The sequence below is a fragment of the Ursus americanus genome, chromosome 24 (assembly GCF_024610735.1).
Source record: "Ursus americanus isolate L20-20 chromosome 24, mUrsAme1.1.p, whole genome shotgun sequence".
Classification (NCBI taxonomy): Eukaryota; Metazoa; Chordata; class Mammalia; order Carnivora; family Ursidae; genus Ursus; species Ursus americanus.
Genome location: NC_142150.1, coordinates 36,820,414 through 36,842,209, shown reverse-complemented (window position 1 = coordinate 36,842,209; position 21,796 = coordinate 36,820,414). Strand labels below are relative to the sequence as shown.

Sequence of the window (21,796 nt, the reverse complement as noted above, 5' to 3'; positions counted from 1 at the left end):
AAGTGATGCCTAGAAAGCAAGAAAACCTCAATTATAAATTTAAAAGAAAACCTATCATTTACCGTGTGATTTTTAAGTTCCAGGCACTGATTAAATTAGATCACATTTCATTTAAAGCTCATGGTAAACCCATTAGGTATTATTATTGCATTTTAGCCTAGGAATTTAAATCTCACAAAGGTTAAATAACTTGTTCAAGCTTTAAATTGCAAAACTGACATTTAGACCTTGGGTCTGACTGAAGAGCCCTTACTTTAGGTGATGGGGAGTCTCACCCTTAAATGTATGTCACATACCCACACATCTCAGCCTCACTCAGGCGCCAGATATTTTTCATCAGAACATGACTCCACTGGGAATAAATTTTTTAAACAAATATTTTTTCATTAGAATCTCACTCCCCTGCCTCCTGCCCTCACATACGTACCCATAGGCCTTTCTCCTTCCAGCTTACGTCAGCAATGGAAACCTGATAGTTTATCTCTTTGCACATGCTAAGTGTTTTCTATACCAAAAGAAGCATCGGATAATGAGATTTGGAGTTAGGCATCTTGACTCAAATCCTGGTTCCAAAACCTACTCACTTTTGTGGTCTCAGAAAAATCAACCACGTTGAGCTTCAGTTTTCATGCCTGTGACACAGGCTAGATGTACCTACCTCAGAGGGCTGTCGTGACAGCTGGGATGACAGAAAGAAGATTCCCTAATGCTTAGCAGGTGTTCAGTCAGCGGAAGGAAACATAATGTAAGGCAGCCGTCTCCCTGTGCGGCCTGGGAAACTCCCGGAGTCCTTGAGGCTCTTGTAGGGTGTCTGTGACCTCAAAACAGCTTTCATTATAATACCAAGACTTCAGTTCCCCTTTCCACAAGTTTATAGCAGTCATCTCCGCAGGCTGCAGCACATGAGGTACCACATCAGACTGAACGCAGAAGCGGTTACTGGAATCCAGTTGCCTTCCATTAAGCTAGAGAGAACCTCTGCATTGGAATCACCTAGAAAGCTTTAAAAACTATTGATGCCAGGCTCTCGCCACATTCTGACTTAATTGCTATGGGGTGATATCTGGTGCATTTGGGGACGGGGGGGCACATTATTAAAGTTCCTCTGGTGATTTGAATGTGCAGTAAAGTTAAATTGGCCTTTGTTTTCCAGTGGGTATAAAGTTTTTGTTATGCAAGATACGTTCTAGAGATTTACTGTACAACAGAGTACTTAGTTACTAATACAGAATTGTACACTTTAAAATACGTTAAGAAGATACATCTCATGCTAAGTGTTCTCATCAAAAAACAAAGAAACAAAACCCCACAACAGAGCACAAGAAAATTTTGGAGCTGATGGATATGCTTAGTACCTCAGTTATGGTGATGGCATCAGGGGAGTACATAGACATGAAATGTGTGCATTTGTTTGTAAATAAACTATAACTAAAAACAACTAAAAATAAAAATAAAAAAATGTTAAGTAAGCTGAAAAAGGAGATCTGTAAAACTATCAATGCCACTCTTCACACTCATTTTTTTTCTATTTTGGAAAATAACAGTTATGTTAATAAAAGGTTATTTGTATTAATGTGTAATGAGTCTTCAGAATTTTTTTCAGAGTGTAAAGGGGTTCTGAGACCAAGAGTCTAAGAGGCGTTGGTATGTTGGTGCAGGGATTGAGCCCCCGGGCTCTGCAGCCAGACTGCCTGTTGATATCATGGCTCTGCCATTGCAGGCTTTGGCATCTGGCGCACTTTGCTTACCTTCTTTAGGCTTCAGCTTCCTTGTCCATGAACTGTGTATAATAATAAAATTTGCCTCTTAGACTTTTTGTGAGGTTAAATGAGTAATACACAAAAAACCTGGGCACAGTGTCTGGAACGTTATAGTAGCTTTCACCAATCTATGCCCTCCTTGTTACTATTCTAATTGTTATGAGCGGCTAACATTGATGATCTTGCAGTATCAATGCAAACTCTGTGGGCCAAGCCATTCTTCCAACCAACTCATTTTTTCCACACAACCATGGAGAAGGAGCCACGAGGTAGCCTTTTGGAGAAATGACCAGGAGATGTCGTAGACCTGGTCACTCCACACCGTGGGCTTTGGGTCATTTCTTTGTACAGTTTCAACACTACATTGCTGTCCTTCGGTTCAGTGAATGCATGACTAACAGAGGAGGTGGCATCAAGATGATCATGTGATTTGGGGAGAGGAAGAGATGGCATTGCAAAGATGCAGGATGTGTTTTATTAGCCAAAATGTTCCCAGTCCCCACTCCCTTAAGTCACTCCCCTTTACTTCCGACAGTTGCCAGCCTTAAGATCCTGTGTTCCTTCTGGCTTTTTCTCACAAACATAATTCACCTCTTGATGATATTATAACACATCTTTATTCCCACGGTGATATTCAGCACCATTAGTCACAACAATAAAAGGGTTTCCTCAAAACTGAGAAAGACAGAGAGATGAATAATTCAATAATGCTGAAGGCCATCAACATAATCAAAATTCCCTGTAACAGAAGAAAAAAAAAAGAATCATGGTATTAGCACAATAATGGTTTTTCTGATACCAATGAGGTAGCAATGCCCAGTTAAGAAAAGCTGTCCCACATGTCTCAAGTGTGTCTGATGCTCAGGAAGTAAAATAGTGGAGGATCATGAGAGCGTACAGCTGTTTCAGCACAGGAAAGCACAGCACGGCAAGGGACAGCACAGTATTTTCTCAGAGAAAGTCATACAAAACAATCCACTTTCTATATCATATGCCGGATATGCTCCATTTCATAAGTATATACAATACAAAGAAATAATGTCAAAACATGGTGTGTTGAAGGAGAAAGAAAGGTTAAGAAATAGGAAAAAAAATAGAAGCAAATAGAAAAGGAAAGAAAAAGAGGGGAAAAACCCTAAGGGCACAGACAAAAGAGGAACATGTAGAAAAAGAAAGCATTGGCAAATAGTACCATCTCCTGTTCATTGTATCACCCCTAGAGACCATTTTCAAACGCTTTGTAGCTTGGCAACAGAGAGCAGGAACGGGATACACACCTTGTGAGGAGCCCAGAGGCTGGACACACAAGTGTTTTGCCAGTGAAAGTTTGTGAAGGTCGATATGGTTAACATTCTGTTCTGCAACTGTATCTATCTACATGTTTTAAGCATAGGTCTAAATATTGTTTATTTTAGAGTCACATGGTTTTTAATGGCCACATGATAATATCTCATGGTATAGTTGCCGTAATTCATTTATTCTGTAGTGACAGTGGAAATCATTTATTTCCTTTTCCTCCTCTTCTATTGTGTTTGTTCACTCTTAAAGCTCTGAATACAATGCTTCAATAAGCGTTCTTGTACACGTGCCCTTATATGTAGGTGTCTAATTGCCATGGAGAGAGCTACCGTGGTATCTTTCATTGAAATAAATGCCTCCTTGCTTTCCAAAATGGTAGTAACATTTCAGATTTCTGCCACGGATACTCAGGAACATCCTTTTCGCCATTTCCCTACCTGTGATAATTTTTATAACTTTAATTTTTGCCAATCTAGTGGATGTATTTTAGTCCACTATTAACTTAATTGGCATTTCCCTGGCTACGAGTGAATTCGAGCATTGCTGTGAATATATTTGGCCACCACATTTGCATTTTTGTAAATTCCTTCCTCATATTCTTGTCCATTTTTTTACATTGTGTTCTTGACTTTTTGTATGTAAAAACATTGAAACTGCTGTTATCTGCTTTAAAAATATTTTCCACTTCTTTTACCATACCAGATTTTAATATGTAAATATATATTTTACCCTTTTTTGATTCCAAATCAACATATATTATACACTCCCATCACCCCAGTAAGTTCACTTGTGACCCTTCCCAGTCAGTCCCCCGACTCCATCTAGAGGCAACCACTATTCTGATTTCTAACACCATTTAATAACTTTGCCTGTTCGTTTTTGTATGTGAATTTGTTTGTTCAGTATAATGGACTGAGATTCATGCATGCTGTTGCATGTATCAGTAGTCTGTTTCTTTCTTGTTGCTAAGTAGTATTCTGTTGTTTGAATAATCAGTTTCTCTAGCCACTCTGTTGTTGATAGGCATTTGAATTGTTTCTAGTTTTTAAGTTATGAATAGGTTTTATGTAAACAGTCTTGTATATATTGCTGACACGTAAAATACGCCTGGTTAATTTTAATAGAAACTACCAAATAGTTTTCCAATGTGGTTGAGCCATTTTACATTCCCACCAAAAATGTATAAGAATTCCATTTGCTTCACATTCCTGCCATCATTTGGTTTTGCCAGTCCTTTTCATTAAAGTCATACTGGTGTGCATATGAACATTGTGATTTTGAATTTGCATTTCTCTGGTAACTAATAATGTTGAGCACATTTGTACATGCTTACTGACTGTTGGCATATCTTTTATTGTGAAGTGCTTGTTCAAGTCCTACTCATTTTTTTGGTCTTTTTATTATTGATATTTGGAAGTGCTTAATATATTCTGGATATGGGTCTCCAGTCAGATATATGCATTGAGGAGATTATCTCCCATTCTGTTCCTTGCCTTTCCCTTTTTTTTTAATGGAGATATAATTGACATATAACATTGTGTAAGTTTGCATTCAGTGTGTTGATCTGAAGCATTTATATGTTGCAATGTGATTACCATTGTGGCATTAACTAACACTTCTCTCATGTCACATAATCATCATTTCACTTTTTGTAATGGGAACAATTTAAGATCTAATCTCTTTGCGACATTGAAGTATATAATACAATATTGTTAACAATAAGTACAATGCTGTGCATTTTATCTCCAGAACTTTTTCATCTTCTAATTGGAAGTTTGTACTCTTTGACAAACATCTGTCCAAATTCTCCACCCCACAGCCCCTGGTAACAACCATTCCACTCTGTTTTTATAAATATGGCTTTTTAAGATTCCACATGTAAGTTATATTGTACAGTATTTGTTTTCCTACATCTAGTCAGATGGAGATCTAATTTAGCATAGTATCTTCAAAGTCCATTCACGTTGTTGCAAATGGTAGGATTTCCTTCTTTCTTGTTGTTGAATAATATTCCATTGTAAATGTACCACATATACATCCATTGATGTTTCCATGTTTTGGCTATTGTAAATAATGCTGCAATGAATATGAAGAAGTTCATATCTTTTTGAGTTAGTGTTTTCTTTTCTTTCTGATAAATAGAAGTGGAATTGCTGGATTATATAGTAGTTTTCTTTTTAATTTTTTGAGGACCCTCCATATTGGTTTCCATAGTGGCTGCACCAATTTTCATTCCCACCACTAGTGCACAAGGGTTCCCTTTCCTCCACCACCTCACCAACACTTGTTATTCATAATAACCTTCTAACAGATGTGAGGTGGTATTTCATTGTGGTTGTGATTTGCATTTTCTTGATGACTCATGATACTGAGCATCTTTCCATGTACCTGTTAGCCATCTGTTACGTCTTCTTTAGAAAAATGTCTATTCAGATCCTCTCCCCATTTTTTAATTGGGTTTTTTTTTTTTGGCTATTGAGTTGTACAAATTTTTTATATATTTTGCTTATTAGATATGTGATTTGTAAAATTTTTTCCTATTCCATAGGCTTCATTTTCATTTTAATTGATGATTTCCTTTGTTGTGCAGAAGCTTTTTCAAGTTTGATGTAGCCCCACTTGTTTATTTTGCTTTTGCTTTGGGTGTCAAATCCAAGAAATCATTGCCAGGACAGATATCAAATAGTTTGCTACCTATGTTTTCTTCTGGGAGTTTTATGGTTTTAGTCTTACATTCAAGTCTTTAATCTATTTTGAATTGATTTTTTGTATGGTGTAAGATGGTAGTCTAGTTTCATTTCTTTGTATGTGGCTGTTTAATTTTCCTAATACCATTTATTGAAGAGACTGTCCTTTCCCTGTCATATATTCTTGGCTCCTTTCTTGTAAATTAATTGACCATATATGCATGGGCTTATTTCTGGACTCTCTACTCGTTCCACTGATCTGTGTGTCTATTTGTATACTAATACCACGCTATTTTGATAACCATAGCTTTGTAGTGTAGTTTGAAAATCAGGAAATGTGATGGCTTCAGCTTTGTTTTTCTTTCTTTCTCAAGATTGCTGGTGCTATTTGGGGTCTTTTATGGTTCCATAAAATTTTAGGACTGTTTTCTATTTCTGAGAGAAATGTCCTTGGCATTTTGATGGGGATTGCATTAAATCTGTATATTGCTTTGGGCAATATGGACATTTTAACACTATTAATCCTTCCAATCGTGAACAGGGGATATCTTCCCATTTATTTGTGTCTTCAATTCTTTCATCAATATCTTAAAGTTTTCAGTGTACAGATCTTTCACCTCCTTGATTAAATTTATTTCCAGATACTTTATCTTTTTTGGTACAATTGCAAATGTGATTGTTTTCTTAATTTCTTTCTCATAGCTCTTTATTAGTATATAGAAAGGCAATGATTTTTGTATATTGATTTTTATATACCCTCAATCTTATTGGATTTATTAGTTCTACTAGTTTTTTGGTGGAGTCTTTAGGGCTTTTTAGGTATAATATGTCCTCTGAAAACAGAGATATTTCTGCTTCTTCCTTTCTGATTTGGATGCTTTTTCTTTGTTCTCTTCTCTTCCCTTCCCTTTTCTTTCTTTCTTCCGCCAGTTGTTCTGGCTAGGACTTCTTGTACTATGTTGAATAGAGATTATGAGACTAGGCATCCTTGTCTTGTTCCTGATTTTAGAGGAAAAGCTTTTGGCTTTTCACTGTTTAGTATCATATTAGCTATGGGTTTGTCATATATGGCCTTTATTATGTTGAGGTATGCTCCTTTATCTCAGTGTGTTGAGAATTTAAAATTTTTCATATTGAATTTTGTCAGATTCTTTTTCTACATCTATTGAGATGGTTATTTGATTTTCATCCTTCATTGTGTTAATGTGGTATATCACATTTATTGATTTGTGTATGTTGAACTATCCTTGCATCTGGAATAAATACCACTTGATAATAGTGTATGAGACTTTTAATATACTATTGAATTCAGTTTGCTAACAATGTGTTGAGGATTTTTGCATCTGTGTTCATCAGGGATGTTGGCTTGCAATTTTCTTTTCTTGTAGTGTAGTTGTCTGGTTTTGGTGTAGTTAATCCTGGGCTTAAAAATTGAATTTGGATCCTTCTTTTCTCTCTCTCTCTCTCTCTCTTTCTCTTTTTTTTAAGAGTTTAAGGATTGGTGTTAATTCTTCTCTAAGTTCCTAGTTGAATTCACCAGTGAAGCCATCTGGTTCTGGACTTTTCTCTTTTGGGAGGTTTGATTCCTGGTTCAGTATTCTTACTAGTAATTACTGTGTTCAGGACTAATTTGCCAATACCAATTGTTTTCAGTTTTTGTTAGTCTGATATCTTTACTTCAACTTTACTTTTGAAGAACATTGTCACCGGACACAGAATTCTGGAATTTTGGCAGTTTAAAACATCATTCCACTGTTTTCTGGCCTCTGTCAGAGCTCCAGATGAAAAGTCAGTTGAAAGTTTACCTTTGTTTCTTTGAATGTAGTGTACTCACGCCCACCCCCAACCCCACCCCCAGCTTCGGTTTAGGTTTTGCTGTTTAGACTTTTTCCCCCCAGAAATTTGAGTACCTTGTGCTTTATGTAGTTTTCCTCGTATTTTCCTGTTTGTGGTTCATGTCTTCTCTTTTTTTTCCTCATTTTCTTGATAGTCTCCTTTATCACTTTATTGAATTATGAGGATAATCTTCTTTCTTTTCTATTTATATCTTTTTTATTATGTTATGTTAGTCCCCTTACAGTACACCCCTAGTTTTTGATGTAATGTTCCATGATTCATTACTTGGGTATAACACCCAGTGCACCATGCAATACATGTCTTCTCTTTGATTCCTTTACAAAATCATCAGCCATTCTCTCTGTAAGCATTAGTCCTGTGCTACATTTTCATTTTCTCTCTTGTGGTTCTTCAGTTGTATATAAGGCACATTTTTCTGTTCTGCTCTATATGTCCCCTAAGTTTATTCTTTTTAATATTTTATATCATTTTCCTCTCTCCAGGCATTAGCCTTCATATTTTACACTGATTCTCTTCCTGTGCGCTTCTGATGTGTCTAATATGCTGTTCGCCCCATCTGCTGAGTGCTTAGTTTCAGTTACCATAGCTTTCAGTTCTTTAAATTCCAATGACTTCTTTCTAATAGGTGTCATCTCCTGTAATATTCTCCGACTTGTTCTCTTCTCTCTTGGACATAACAGCCATGTTTATTGCCAAGTTTATATCTGATGACCCTACCATATGGGTCACCTCTGGGTGGTTTCTATCATTGATTATTTTTTTTTAAAGATTTATTTATCTATCTTAGAGAGTGAGAGAGAGAGAGAGTGGGGGAAGGGGCAGAGAGAGAAGGAAAGAGAGAATCCTGAAGCAGACTCCCGGCTGAGTACAGAGCCCAATGTGGAGCTCGATCCCAGGACCCTGAGATCATGACCTGAGCCAAAGGCAGACACTTAACCGACTGAGCCACCCAGGCACCCTGATAATTTTGTTTTTGTTTTTCAGATGTTCAGTCCTATCTTCTGGTATGACTAGTTTTTTTTTTGTTTGTTTTGTTTTACACTTAATAATAAATGTAGTATGCAAAAAATGGTGGAAATTCTAAATTATGTTATCTTCCTCTGGGGATGAGTTAATTTTCTTCCATGAGACAGATTAGGGGAAGGTTACCATGATCACAATAATTCAAGGATGAATTTCAGTTTTGTGAGGCTGGTCTGTGTCCTTTGTGCTTAGTTCTAGGGTGTAGTCTTTCTTCAGAAGTGAAATTTTGGGGTGTTTACCAGACTCCACTACCCCTCTTGGTGGGCTCTGAACAATGTGTGTCCACAGTACTGCATGACTGCTGAAATCTCTTCTTGGCCTTTTAGCCTCTTAGCTTCCTATCAGCTTGGCTTCTGAGCTTTGCATCCTACATATCTTAGGTATCAGCAAATAACTTGTGGAGGAAAGCGATGGAGAATTTTGGGTTTATTCATTCAACGTGTACAACTCTCACAGGATCCTTGCACTTTAAATCCTGGCTGCCACGGTTTCTTTCATGTTTGTTCAAATGGAAGGTTTTTGTTATTTTAATAAGCTTTTAATAAAAGGTGGTTTTCACTAGAGAGATGCTCTGATATAAATTATTCTGTCATAACAGAAAAAAAGGATTTGTGTATTTTACTAGTATTTTCAGTAAACCATTCATTGGCTATTTTGATCCTTTCTAATATGTGCATGATTTTTTTTTTTTTTTACTAATTTACTAATTTCTTGTCATTATATATTAATTGCTTTGTTCTTCTTTCTTTGGGCCAATTTTTTCTCCTTTAATCCCTGAGATTAATATTTGGGCCATTATTTTTCAAAGTTTCATATTTTATAGTATCCACATTTCCAAGCTATGAATTGCCTTAAAAGTATTGCTTTACCTTTGCCCTCAAGTTTTTGAGCTTCATCTCAGAACATCTTTGGATTCATATTATGATTTCTTCCCTAATCCAATAATGACTTTGAAGCCTACTTCTTAGTATCCAACCATGCAGGTTGAAATTATTTTTATCATTGTTTATTGTTTTATTGCATAGGACATACACTAGGACTTCAGCCTTTGGTATTAATCCAAAATTGTTGTATTTACCAATATATAGTCATCTTTTGTTAGTATGTGTTACAAAACTGTGTATTCTTTGTTGTTGGGTATAATAGACTAATACCTATTACTTCTAGTTTTTTACTTTTGATGATACCATTAAGTATTAAAACATATCAAAGTCTAAAAGTTCTTCAAACTTTCACCCTCTTCTCAAGGAAAACTCATGTCCTTAGCAAACACCAATAACAAAAACACCATTTGCTCCCTTCTCTACTTATATGTTAATGCTGATTGGTATTTTAAATACTTTTTTAATCTCAATATATATTATTATTACTGCATTACACTGGCAGTATTCATTTGTATTTGTCCACACATTTATCACATTCTTTGTTCTTCATTCCTTCTTGCATATCATTGTGCTATCATTTTCTTTCTATTTAGAGTTCATTCTTTATTCCTTTAATCCTGGTTGCAGGAGGCAAGCTCAATTTTTGTATCCCTAAAAATTTTTCATTTCACTTCATTCTTCTAAGATTTTTTTTCTTCTTTTTTTCTGTTTCAAGTTTTTATTTAAATTCTAGTTAGTTAACATATAGTGTAATATTGGTTTCAGTAGTAGAATTCAGTGATTCATCACTTACATATAACACCCAGTGCTCATCACAAGTGCCCTCCTTAATCCCCATCACCCACCTAGTCCATCTCCCACTCACCTCCCTCCAGCAACTGTCAGTTTTCTCTCTATAGTTAGGAGTCTGTTTCCTGGATTGACTCTCTCTTTATCTTCCTCCCTTTGTTCATTTGTTTTGTTTCTTAAATTCCACATATGAGTGAAATCGTATATTTGTCTTTCTTTGACTTATTTCACTTAGCATAGTACACTCTAGCTTCATCCATGTCATTGAAAATGACAAGATTTCATTCTTTTTATGGCTGAGTAATATTCCATTGTGTGTGATATATCTCACAATAATGGGTAGTGAATGATAGGTTATTTGCTGGCAGTTATTTTTTTCAGAACACTGGAGATATTGTTCAGTCTTTTGACTTTTATTGTTGCTTTTGAGAAGGTAGGTATCAGTCCAGTTCCTTCTACTTTTTCCTTTTGGTACTTTTCATAGTTTTTAGTTTTTGTCTTAGTTTTAGTTAAGATTACTGAGAATTGATAATGAAAAGAAACCATGATTTGAAAATTAATTGTACTTTGACTCAGCAAATTGGTGAAGTGTACCAAAGCATGATATGCAAGACCAAATAGCTAAGTTCAAGGTTTTAACATAAGATGTCTCAGAGCTTTATGTTCAAAATAGGGCCACAGAGAGATGTTTTAATGGTAATTCCATGTGAATTCATGTTTTCCAAGAATTAGACCATTGACTGTCTCTGCAACTCTTCAAGTTTGCAAATCTAACCACTTCCTTTCCAGACTACTATTATTCTCCCCTAAAATTACCTTATGACTCTTCCAGCTGATGAAATCCTATAAATGCCCTTTTCTGTTTTCCTCTATTATGTCTGAGATGCTATGCTCCCCCTCGATTAGCAGATTTAATAAATTCAGCCTTTAACCGTCATTGATTTTCCTGGTGGTCTTTGAAGGTGCTAGACAGTCACAGAGGCCCCAGAGATGTCTAGTCAGACCCCTCATGATTATCGTTCTGGTCCTTTGACTCATTTAGTGCCTATTCCACTGACTGCCTGTGAGCAACCCTGTCCAGGGTTTGCACATCTATGTTGATGAGGTGAGTCTAGCACTTTTTACTGGGTAGGGTTTATTTTATTTGTCCTAGGAATCAGGTTTCCCAGGACTTTTTCATTATCCCTGCACATCTCTTCTTGTTTTCTTTTCCCTTAGTGGGGTGGGGGTGAAGAAAAAGATAGTCTGCCAAAGCTTTGCCACATTACCCATCTTGTCTATCTGCCTCTTATCTATATTTTTGTGTATCTATAAGAATAAATCCTAGGAAAGGAGTTATGTCTTGTTAGCCAGCCAACCAGGACTAATAAGTGAGGTGTCTCTTTGACCAATATCCTTTCTAGGACCTATTGTCTTGGATTACTCATTAAAATCTTTTAAGAACCTTCTCCAGTCTTGTCTATATGTAGGAAATTGGCTGTAGGAGAGAGACTTCACATTTTCCACCTGTCGGAGGCTGCTGATTTCTTGTGTCAGCAAGCAGAGGTGGATATTCCAAGGCCTTCACTGTCCCTATTATCTTCTTATTTCCTGGTAATCATTGACTAAATTCTCCAAAATTATTTCTGTATTATATTTCACTGAATGATTTGACTTTCATTCTGATAACTGTGATTATATAATAAATTTGTCAGTTTTTTCCACTAACAGACGTGGACTACTTTTCCTTGCCAGACATCTAATTAATCATTCTTTGTGACCTTAGGCAGGTGATTGGTTATTTTGGAAATATCATCAGGGAAAGAGTACACTTGAGCCTTGTTGAATAAGATCTTACTAAAATCACCACTACCACACTTATTACAGACATTAAGCTGTAGTCCTCTAGAAACTTTACAAAAGTAGGTGGTCTAAAAGATAGGACAGCTAATACACAGGTAGCCCAAGCCCCTCAGAATTAGGAATTAGATTGCTTCCACTCAAGGTGACTGGAACAAAACTACTCTCACTCAAAATGACCAGTGCCATTGATGGTGATGGGCTTATACTCTTGGCTATTTTATCTCCTCTATGCTAATTCAAGGTTCTAGATTATTGGTAGACAACTCTACTAACACAGCACTACCAAGACAGCCTTCTTGAAAATCAGTATTGTCATGTTCCTTCATTCACTTATACTGACAATAAGGGACAACTCCTGAAACTGATCCAAGAAGAAATAGGAAATCTAAATAAACTGATAACAGGTAACTTAAAAAAACTTCCCACAAAGAAAAGCTCAGACCTAGGAGACTTTACCAGTGAAGTCTTCCAGATGTTTATGGAAAATTCAACATAGCTTTTCTCAAAATTTACCAGAAAGTATAAAAGGAAGCGATATTTTCCAACTCATTCTATAATGCCAATATTAACCAGACACAAAAAACAAAGACACCACAAGAAGAGTATAGTCCAATATCCCTTATAAATAAAGATGCAAAAATCTTAAAGTACTAGAAAATTGAATCCAACAACATTTAAAAAGAATTATACAGCATGACTGAGTGTGATTTATCCCCAGAATGTGAGGTTTATTTAAGATAGAAAAGTCAATCAGTGCAATGCACCGTAACAATAGAATAAAGGACAAAAACCACATGATCATCTCAGTTGATACAGAAAAAGCATTTCACTAAGTTCAACACACATGGTAAATATGTTCAACAAACTAGGGGGAGAAAAAACTTCTTCAGCCTGATCAAGTCCATCTGAAAAACCTTAGCCGACATCCTGCTTAATGGTGAAAGACAAGATGTTTTCCTTCTAAGTACAGGAGAAAGATGAGGAAGAATATCTGCTCCTGCAACTTTGATACTTTACTTCTATGAGGACTCCCTTTTCTGTAGGTGATTGATTACTTTCCAGCTTTCTCGACAAATTCTGATGGGTCTTGTTGGCTGTTTTTTTCTCTCCATGTAGATTTACATCTTTTACATTCCCTTGAACTAATATTAGTGGTGTTTTGGAAAGAGCAGAAATAAGTGCCTGTTTTCAGTATATACCATGTTTTATCAGAAGTCCAGTCTAAATATTAAAGCCAAAACCAAAACCATAAAAACATTCCACTTACGACTCTAAAGCATATCTGGGACTAAGAATTACCATCATACTGTGATACCTGCATTTTACTTCCTGTATCACTCTACCTTTTATATTATACTCATTGGTGTACATGTTTTATCTTCTCTACTCATCTATGAATTCTTGAAAGTGGGAGTTGTATTGTGTTTATTTCTCTATTCCACAATGCCTGGTATAACCTATCAGATATTATGATTTCTATAAATGTTTGTAAATAAAAGAAAATACATGTGTCCACAACATTATTTGGATTTTGCTGATTGGATGCCAATAAATCTTTATGATTACACCCATTACTCCTAGCCATAAAAATGCTGCATACTTACAATGAATAGGGTGGCAACAGCCTGACACTGACTAATCGTTTCAGCGTAGCCACAAAAGAAGTGTTGATCTAGAACGAGACCAAATGTGAGGAGAATGGTTCCAGCTGTTGCTGCCAGGGCACTAAGAGAATTCATTATTCGGCTCAGCTTCACCTGAAAGAGATGAAGACCGTAACACTGAGTCTACAGACAAAAAGCAATGGTGGGGAAGACTGGAGGGAGGGTTCTAGTCACAGCATTGCAATGCCACAATACAGCTGTGTGATCATATGCGAGGCACTTCGTCCTTTCGGGCTTCAGGCTCTCAGCCAGAGAATGAGGGAATACAGTGAACTTTTAATAACCCTTCCATCCCCCACAATCTGTACCTAAGTTAACTTCCATTTAGTTGGGGGCAGTGGTGCACACTGAACGAAAGAGGTACGTAAGCTTGGCCACATTGCACTGCACTTTGATGCTCTGGTAGAAGTCATGACCTATTTACATTTTTGTTTTATGACTCTGTTTAACTAAACATTGTATTTCTTTGCAATTCTTATTTCTTCCTAAAACTTCAAACCTGCAGGAGAAGTTCTGTGTTGGAAATAATTTACTGGCTTGTTAATTGATATCTCATATTTTTGATTCTTTGAGAAAAGTAAAAATATTCTCCTTATAATTTATCTGTAAGTTAAACTTTTGCATTCATTAACACTGTATTATTTATTTTGAACTTCTGCTTATAAGGTTTATTTTATTTATTTATTTATTTTTTAATTAGGTTGTCTTCACAGTGAGCCTATCATGGGAGTCAAACTAATGCCTTTCAAAGTGTCTGGCATGACAGAAAAAATGAATGAAGGAGTTCCTGGAGTACTGGGACCCATTTTACCATTTGGCTTAGCAACTTGGCTCTCATTCTATGCCTCAGTGTTTTCATATGTAAAATAAGAAACCGGATAACCTAGAAAACTCTTCTGACACTAGTGTTTTATGATTCTATGGACAAAAGACCAATGCCGTTGATTGGTATCAGTACTTGACAGTTTGTGAAATTATAGTGGGTTAATGATTTTCCAAATTCATTTTCAAGGCTAGAATTAATTATTTCAAAGTTATTAATTTTTAGTGAAGGGGAAAATGTAACTCACCAGAGTTTTTGTGGTCTTTCTTTCCAGTGCAACTAGGAAGGCTCCAGAATTAATGAACTATTAAAAAGAATAAATATTTTAGTGATGGGCTTGCTTAGCTGATGTTGAAGAGTTATCAGAGAATAGACTTCTATGTGTTTTGTACACATGCCTTCCTTCCTCGTTCACACGATCCTCGGAGCAGTGAGCAGGGTGAGATGCCTGATAAGATTGTCCACAAGTGAGTAGTGGACAAAATACTGAACTAGGAATAAGCTTTAGCCTTAACTGTCTATTCGAACATGAGATTTTTCTTTTTTTTTTTAAGCTTTACTGGGCTTTAGTTTTCTCATCCACCTTCCTCTTATAGCTATTGTGGACTGAGCTTTGATATCATGCCACACTGGTGTCAAATCGGTTCACAAGCAATAAAATCAGATTCTGTCATTCTTATAAGAAACATCCTTGCTACCCATTTGCAGTCCAGAGTGCTCTGCCAGCTAATATGCTGGGCATTCTAATGAAAAAAAAAATCCCAAGAATTTTCATGGAGGTGAGTCATATGTGGTAGCATCATTATCTGATAGAAACTCCAAATTGGACTACAGCAGATGCATTTTTAAGTTTCCATTCCACTGCCTGGTATTTCTTCAGCCTCATCTCTTCACCCTCACTCTTACAGTTCTCAGGATAGGAAGTGTTCTCCCATACCTTGAGCCTTTTGTTCATGGTTCTCCCTTGGCATGCAGCAAGATAGTCCTACCCCTTATGCTCAACCATTCCCCACTCTCCACCATTCCCCCGCCCTTCCTCTGTGTATGCGCTCATCCTGATTAACCACCCATCCTTTAAAATTTAGCTAAGCTGGAGTGTCTCTGGACATCTTCCCCTCCTTTTTGTAGGAGCCTTTCCTGTAGAGGCAATTCCTGTGTTTGTCACCACTCATCACACAATATGGTGATGATCTGATTCTCTCCTTGAGAGACCTTGAGACCAAGAACTGCCTTTTCCCTGAATTCCCACACACCATCCATTCTCTGGCCCTAAACTTGGTGCTAAAATAATGTTTATTGAATGTAATTAAGTAAATGCCTCTGTGTAGCTCAAAGGTACATCTGAGAAGCCTTCCTGTTTCTTAACTTCTCTAAAGAGTAAACTGACCTTTCATCTCTGCTTACACAACCACTTTCTACACCTGTGTGATATCATTTATCACATTACCTTGAAATGACCTGTTTACATGTTTTCGTCTTGCTAAACTGAGAGCCCTTTGAAGGAAGGGCTCAAGTATTATTATTTTTGTTTGTTTATTTTCCCCCAGGTTTATTGAGATGTAATTGACATAGAGTACTGTATAAGTTTAGGGCGTATGCATAATGATTTATGTATCTACCTTGTATATATGTGAAATAATTATAATAACTTTACTTCCCATCAATTATTTCATATAGATATGACCCCCCCCAAGAAAAGGAAAAAGAAAGAAAAAGAATGTTTTTCTTTGTGATGAGACTCTCTTAAAATTGACTCTCTTAAAAAATTTCATAGATATCACGCAGCAGTGTTAACTGAGTCATCCTGTTGTACATTGAATCCCTAGTACTTATTTATCTTATTACTGGAAGATTGTGCCTTTTGACCACCACCCTCCATCCCCTTTCTCCTCACTCTCTGCCCCTGGTAACGTTAAATCTGAGCTCTTTTTCTATGAATTTTTAAAAATTCTAAATATCAGTGAGATCATACAGTATTTGTCTTTCCCTGTCTGACTTATTTCACTTAACATAATGCCCTCAAGGTAACTATGTTGTTGCAAGTGGCAGGATTTCCTTGTTTTTTTATGGCTGCATACACACACACACACACACACACACACACACACACACACGTATATATATATATACACTTTATCATCCATTCATCTCTTGATGGACACTTAGGTTGTTAACATGCCCTGACTTTTATGACAAATGCTGCTGTGAACATGGAGGTGCAGATATAGGGCGCAGACATAAGGTTTTCATTTCCTTTGGATATATTCCCGGAAGTGGAATTGCTGGATCATACAGTTGTTTTAATTTTTTGAGGAAACTTCATACTGTCTTTCATAGTGAGAGTCCATGTATTATTAACCTTTGGATCCTCATTGCCTTCCTCTGTGTATCCGGCTTATAATAGTAACTCATTTTGAATGAATGGACAAATCACTTCAAGACCCAAGGACATATTCCCAAAGGAGCTTCAGGACCCAATGATGGAACATCAGTAACTCTGATGAATTAATAATTTCAACAAAGTTGATTTTTATTTTATCTTTTCAAAGCATATCTTGCAACTGAATGCAGCTCGTTTTGTAATTAAGAATTCCCTAGTGTCCCTGTTAGCATGGCTTCAAATTGAACTCAATTGACTGTACTCACCAAAACGGAGCTCCAGAATGGATATCCTGAAACAAATATAAAGGGGTACCTTGGGTATGGATTTTCAAGGGTGAAAAGGAAAACAACTCCAAAAGAAAAGTTCATCACTCCAAACAGGATCTGCATAGCCTATAAATAGAGGAAAAAGTCATGGTAAGGAAAAAGCAAAATGGTAGGTTTCCTTTTCAAAAATATACACCATCTTCTTTTGGTGAGAAGGATTTGGTGATTACCTTCTTTTAGAAATAGGGGAAGGATAGTAGAAGCCCCTTTATGATGCTCCCAGGTGTTTTCTTGATCCCTTTATCTGACATTTGGTAACAGGTAAAATGATCTAAATCAGTGCTCTGGAAAATGTAGCCTGTGGATTGGCAACATTAGGATCACCTGAGAGTTAGAGATGCAGACTTTCAGGCCCTATATCCTATATCCTATACTTACTGAATAGAATCTCCAGGTTAGACTGAGAGGTCCATGTCAAACTCTCCAAGCAGCAGGGAAATGCAAATCAAAACCACGAAGCAATAGGACCTCACATCTGTTAAAATGGCTATCATCAAAAAGACATGATAGCAAATGCTGGTGAGGATGGGGTGCACTGTTAGTGGGGATGTATCACTATGGAAAACAGTGTGGAGATTCCTAAAAAAATTAAACAAATAGTGAAAAAGGTAAAGCAATGGTTTGACGATTGTTAGGGAAGATTGGTGAGAATGACGTAAAGCATGGAGGGTGTACCATGTGTGAGTGTTATGTTCTCTGCCCTCTTACTCTCCGTCTGCCTTCTCTGAGTCCTCTCATTCACTCCCATGGCCACTATGACCTTTAAATAGGTGAGTTGCAAAGGATAGCCTTTTCCTCAAGTCCAAGTCAATTTGAGTAAGTTTAACTGAATAGCCACTACCCATCCGTCTAAACTATTAAAATTGTTTTCTAAGTGGCTTTTCAGCACCAGCTTCCTTTTCCTCTATTCCAGTGTTATGTCAGTGCTGAAGAAAGATCACAAAACAGAACCAATCTGGTTACTCCTCTCAGTTTGTTTGAAACAAAGGTTCCAAATCTGGTGGCCATCAAATTCAGAGAAGTGTTTACAAAATACAGATTTCAGTTCCCCTGCACAACTCCCCCCACCCCCAATTGCTGTTCGGTAGTTCTGGAACAAGGCCTGGGGACTTGGTATACACATTTTATGAAACTCCTTAGGTGCTTTGTTGATTTCACAGATTGGAAGCTACTTGTCAATATTGTAAAGTCTAAGTAGGGATGGATATAGGATGCTTGGCAATTAGGTCTCCAAATTACCTTCCTGGTTGTTTCTTTTTCTCCCCAAAATACTATTTTTCACATTAAAAAAAAGTTGGTAAAATATCCATAACAAAATGTACCATACATACTTACCATTTTATTTAAATTAATAAGCTTTATTTTTATATATTTTTTAAGATTTTATTTATTTATTTTACAAAGAGAAAGAGAGCACAAGCAGGGGGAGCAGGAGTGAGAGAAGCAGACTCCCTGCTGAACAGGGAGCCCGATGCGGGGCTGGATCCCAGGACTCTGGGATCATGACCTGAGCTGAAGGCAGACAGATACTTAACTGACTGAGCCACCCAGGCGTCCTTAGGCTTTATTTATAAAGGCAGTTTTAGGTTCACAGCAAAATTGAGTGAAAAGTACAAAATTCCCATCTATTTTCTCTTTCCCTCCCCTATTGCACTATCAATATCCCATATCATTGTGGTATATCTGTTACAATTGAACCAACACTGACACATCATTGTCAACCAGAGTCCGTAGTTTGTGTTAGGCTTCACTCTTGGTGTTGTACATTCTGTGGGTTTTGACAAATGTGTAATGACATGTATCCACCATTATAGTATTGTGCAGAATAGTTTTCCTGCTCTAAATATCCTCTGTCCTCCACCTATTCCTCCCTCCCTCTCTACTCCATACCCTGGCAACCACTGATCTCTTTGTCTCCATATTTTGGCTTTTCCAGAATGTCACATAGTTGGAATCATAGTTTGTTGTCTTTACGGGTTGGCTTCTTTCACTTAGCAATGCATATTTTAGATTACTCCGTGTCTCTTCATGGTTCGATGGCTTATTTGTTTTGAGCACTGAGTAACATTCCCTTGTATGGATGTACTGCAGTGTATTTATCCATCCTGATTTTTCTTTCTTTTTTCTTTTTCTTTTTTGTCTTTTAATCCCCTTTAGTCTTTCAAGTCTAACTTGCTTGCTCCCAGCTCTCTTTTGCCATTCCCAAACTATGCTACCCTGAGCTCTTTGTTCACAATGCTTTCTCTATCCAGAATATTCTGCTTTCCTCCTCTCCTTTCATTACTACTTACTAAAATTTTGTCACTTCTTCAGCATTCAGATTAAATGCCAAATTTGCCATAATGTGGTGCCATTGCTTTTAGACAGAAGTAAATGTTCCCTCTCTGGGTTCCCCTGCCCCTCACCCCCAACCATTTATGGCTCTTATTAGATGCTACATTGAAATGTGGTATTTAATATTGTTATTTTATGATTTTAAATCATGTATTTATCCTCCTCAATGAGAGAAACTAGGTTGTATTTATTTCTGTAACCCCCATATTGTCTCACATAGTTTTTTGCACATAGTTCAATCCATATTAAAGTATTTGAACTCTTTAGCAGAAGTTTCAGTACCATTATATTTGAATAGATGCTAAAGCAGTTTAGACTGATGGCCCTTATCTACATGTCAGGGCCATCTTTCTCTACTTTTTTTTTTTTTTTCCTGGAAAAAAAGTCAGTTTCTTTCTATTTTCCATTCTTGAAGGCTTGGGATTGAAACGACAAAAATTTAGAAGATATAGACACTATCACAGCCTTAAACATACTGAATCACATTTTCTGAAAGGAAGATTGGTAAACAAAAAATAATTAATATTCATGAAATGGATAGGTGGGTGGAGAGATGAGCATTTACGGTATTAAGGAGATTTTCTGCAAAAGCCCCAGATATAAAAATACCATATCATATTGTGAAACTGAATTCTGAGTCTTGATTGGGAAAATGTAAAACTGTAGAACTCAGTAACCCAGGATATAAAATCTAAACAATTGACTTCTACTTGATTTTCTCTTTCTCTGAACTTGACTAGGAAAAAACTCCTAGGTGGTCAATTTGGAGATTTTTACTTTAACCTCAGCCTTCAAGAGCCCAAAGATTTTGGCTTATTCATTTTATATCTTCCTCTCCATAGAACCTTGTACATAATTGGTTTAGAAATATGACATATGCTTCCTGAATTGGACGGAAATAAAAGTTGGAATTAGCTCCTACCTTGAAACATTGTGCTGCCAGATATTTCTTTCCCTCTTCTTCTCCCCCCACCCCTTATCTTAATTCAGCTTCTATTGCAAAGTTATAGAATCTATAAAACCATACTGGGGGTGGCTAATTAAGCCCATGGTTCATAGACTGGGTGGCTTATAAACAATAGAAATTTATTTCTCATGATTCTGGAGACTGAAATTTTGAGATCAGAGTGCCAGCATGGTTGGGTTCTTGTGTAGACCCCTTCTGAGTTGCAGACCACCAGCTTCTCTTTTGTAACTTCACATGGTGGAAAGAGAGCTAACTACCTCTCTGACCTCTTCTTATAAGGACACTAGTCCCATTCACGAGGGCTTTACCATCATGAACTAATTACCCCCCAAAAGACCCACCTCCAAACACCATTACACTGGAATTATGGTTTCAACTATGAATTGTGAGGAACACAAACAGTCCATAACACACCTCAGTTGAGTATACATTGGGGCAAATCTGACTTACCCCTAAGATTTTCATTTTTGTAGCAAGTAATTTTGGAAAAGGGCCACTCGTATCATAGGTTGTGGCTGTGAGGTCTGTTGACTGCAAGTCAGGAATAGTGATTTCTGGAGGAAATAGCAGAAACACAGGATTGTGTGCAGTGTTTGAATCCATGATGGCACAGTTGATATTTTGAAATGAAAAAAATATTCTTGGTGGTACTTAAGTCTAGACCATGTTCTTCTTCTGTACCAAGGCTGTCTGGAGCACTGGCATTGTTGTGCTTTGTCTTGGAATTATAGAACCATAGAGTCACAGAGTCATGGAATCTCAGGATTGGTCGAGATCTCAAGGTTAGTGAGTCAAATACCCAGGACTGGAGGTCAGAGGACCTGCCAGTAGTCCTAGTTCAGTTAGCAACTCACCGTGACCTTGGGCAAGTCACATCCCCTCTCTTAGTTTCGTTCCACATATGTACATTGATCAGGCTGGGCTAGGTGATCTGTGAAGACATTTTAGTTCCCAAATAAATAAGCATTGTGAATATTTATTCTAGTTCTCTGTCTTCAGGAGGTAGGGGACAAAACCTCTCAGGCCCTCAGAAATAATTAATAATCCACTTCTTGAATAGACATAGTATCTATTTAGTCTGTCACTTTTGTTTTTGCCACCCGATTTTATTAGCTTTAGTTGTGAACAGACCACCTCAAAAGTTTTGAGTGGCTTCAA

The 21,796-nt window shown here is 36.9% G+C and overlaps 1 protein-coding gene across 1 annotated transcript; it reads right to left on the bottom strand.

Annotated features, from left to right (window-relative positions):
- Positions 1 to 2,403: 2,403 nt before the first annotated feature.
- LOC123784996 (membrane-spanning 4-domains subfamily A member 5) lies at positions 2,404 to 21,241 on the bottom strand. Its single transcript, XM_045786528.2, has 5 exons — positions 21,089 to 21,241; positions 17,275 to 17,403; positions 14,876 to 14,932; positions 13,746 to 13,898; positions 2,404 to 2,499 (listed from the first exon to the last, which is right to left on the bottom strand). The coding sequence occupies exons 1-5, from the start codon at positions 21,239 to 21,241 to the stop codon at positions 2,404 to 2,406; spliced, it is 588 nt and encodes a 195-aa protein (XP_045642484.1).
- Positions 21,242 to 21,796: the final 555 nt, after the last annotated feature.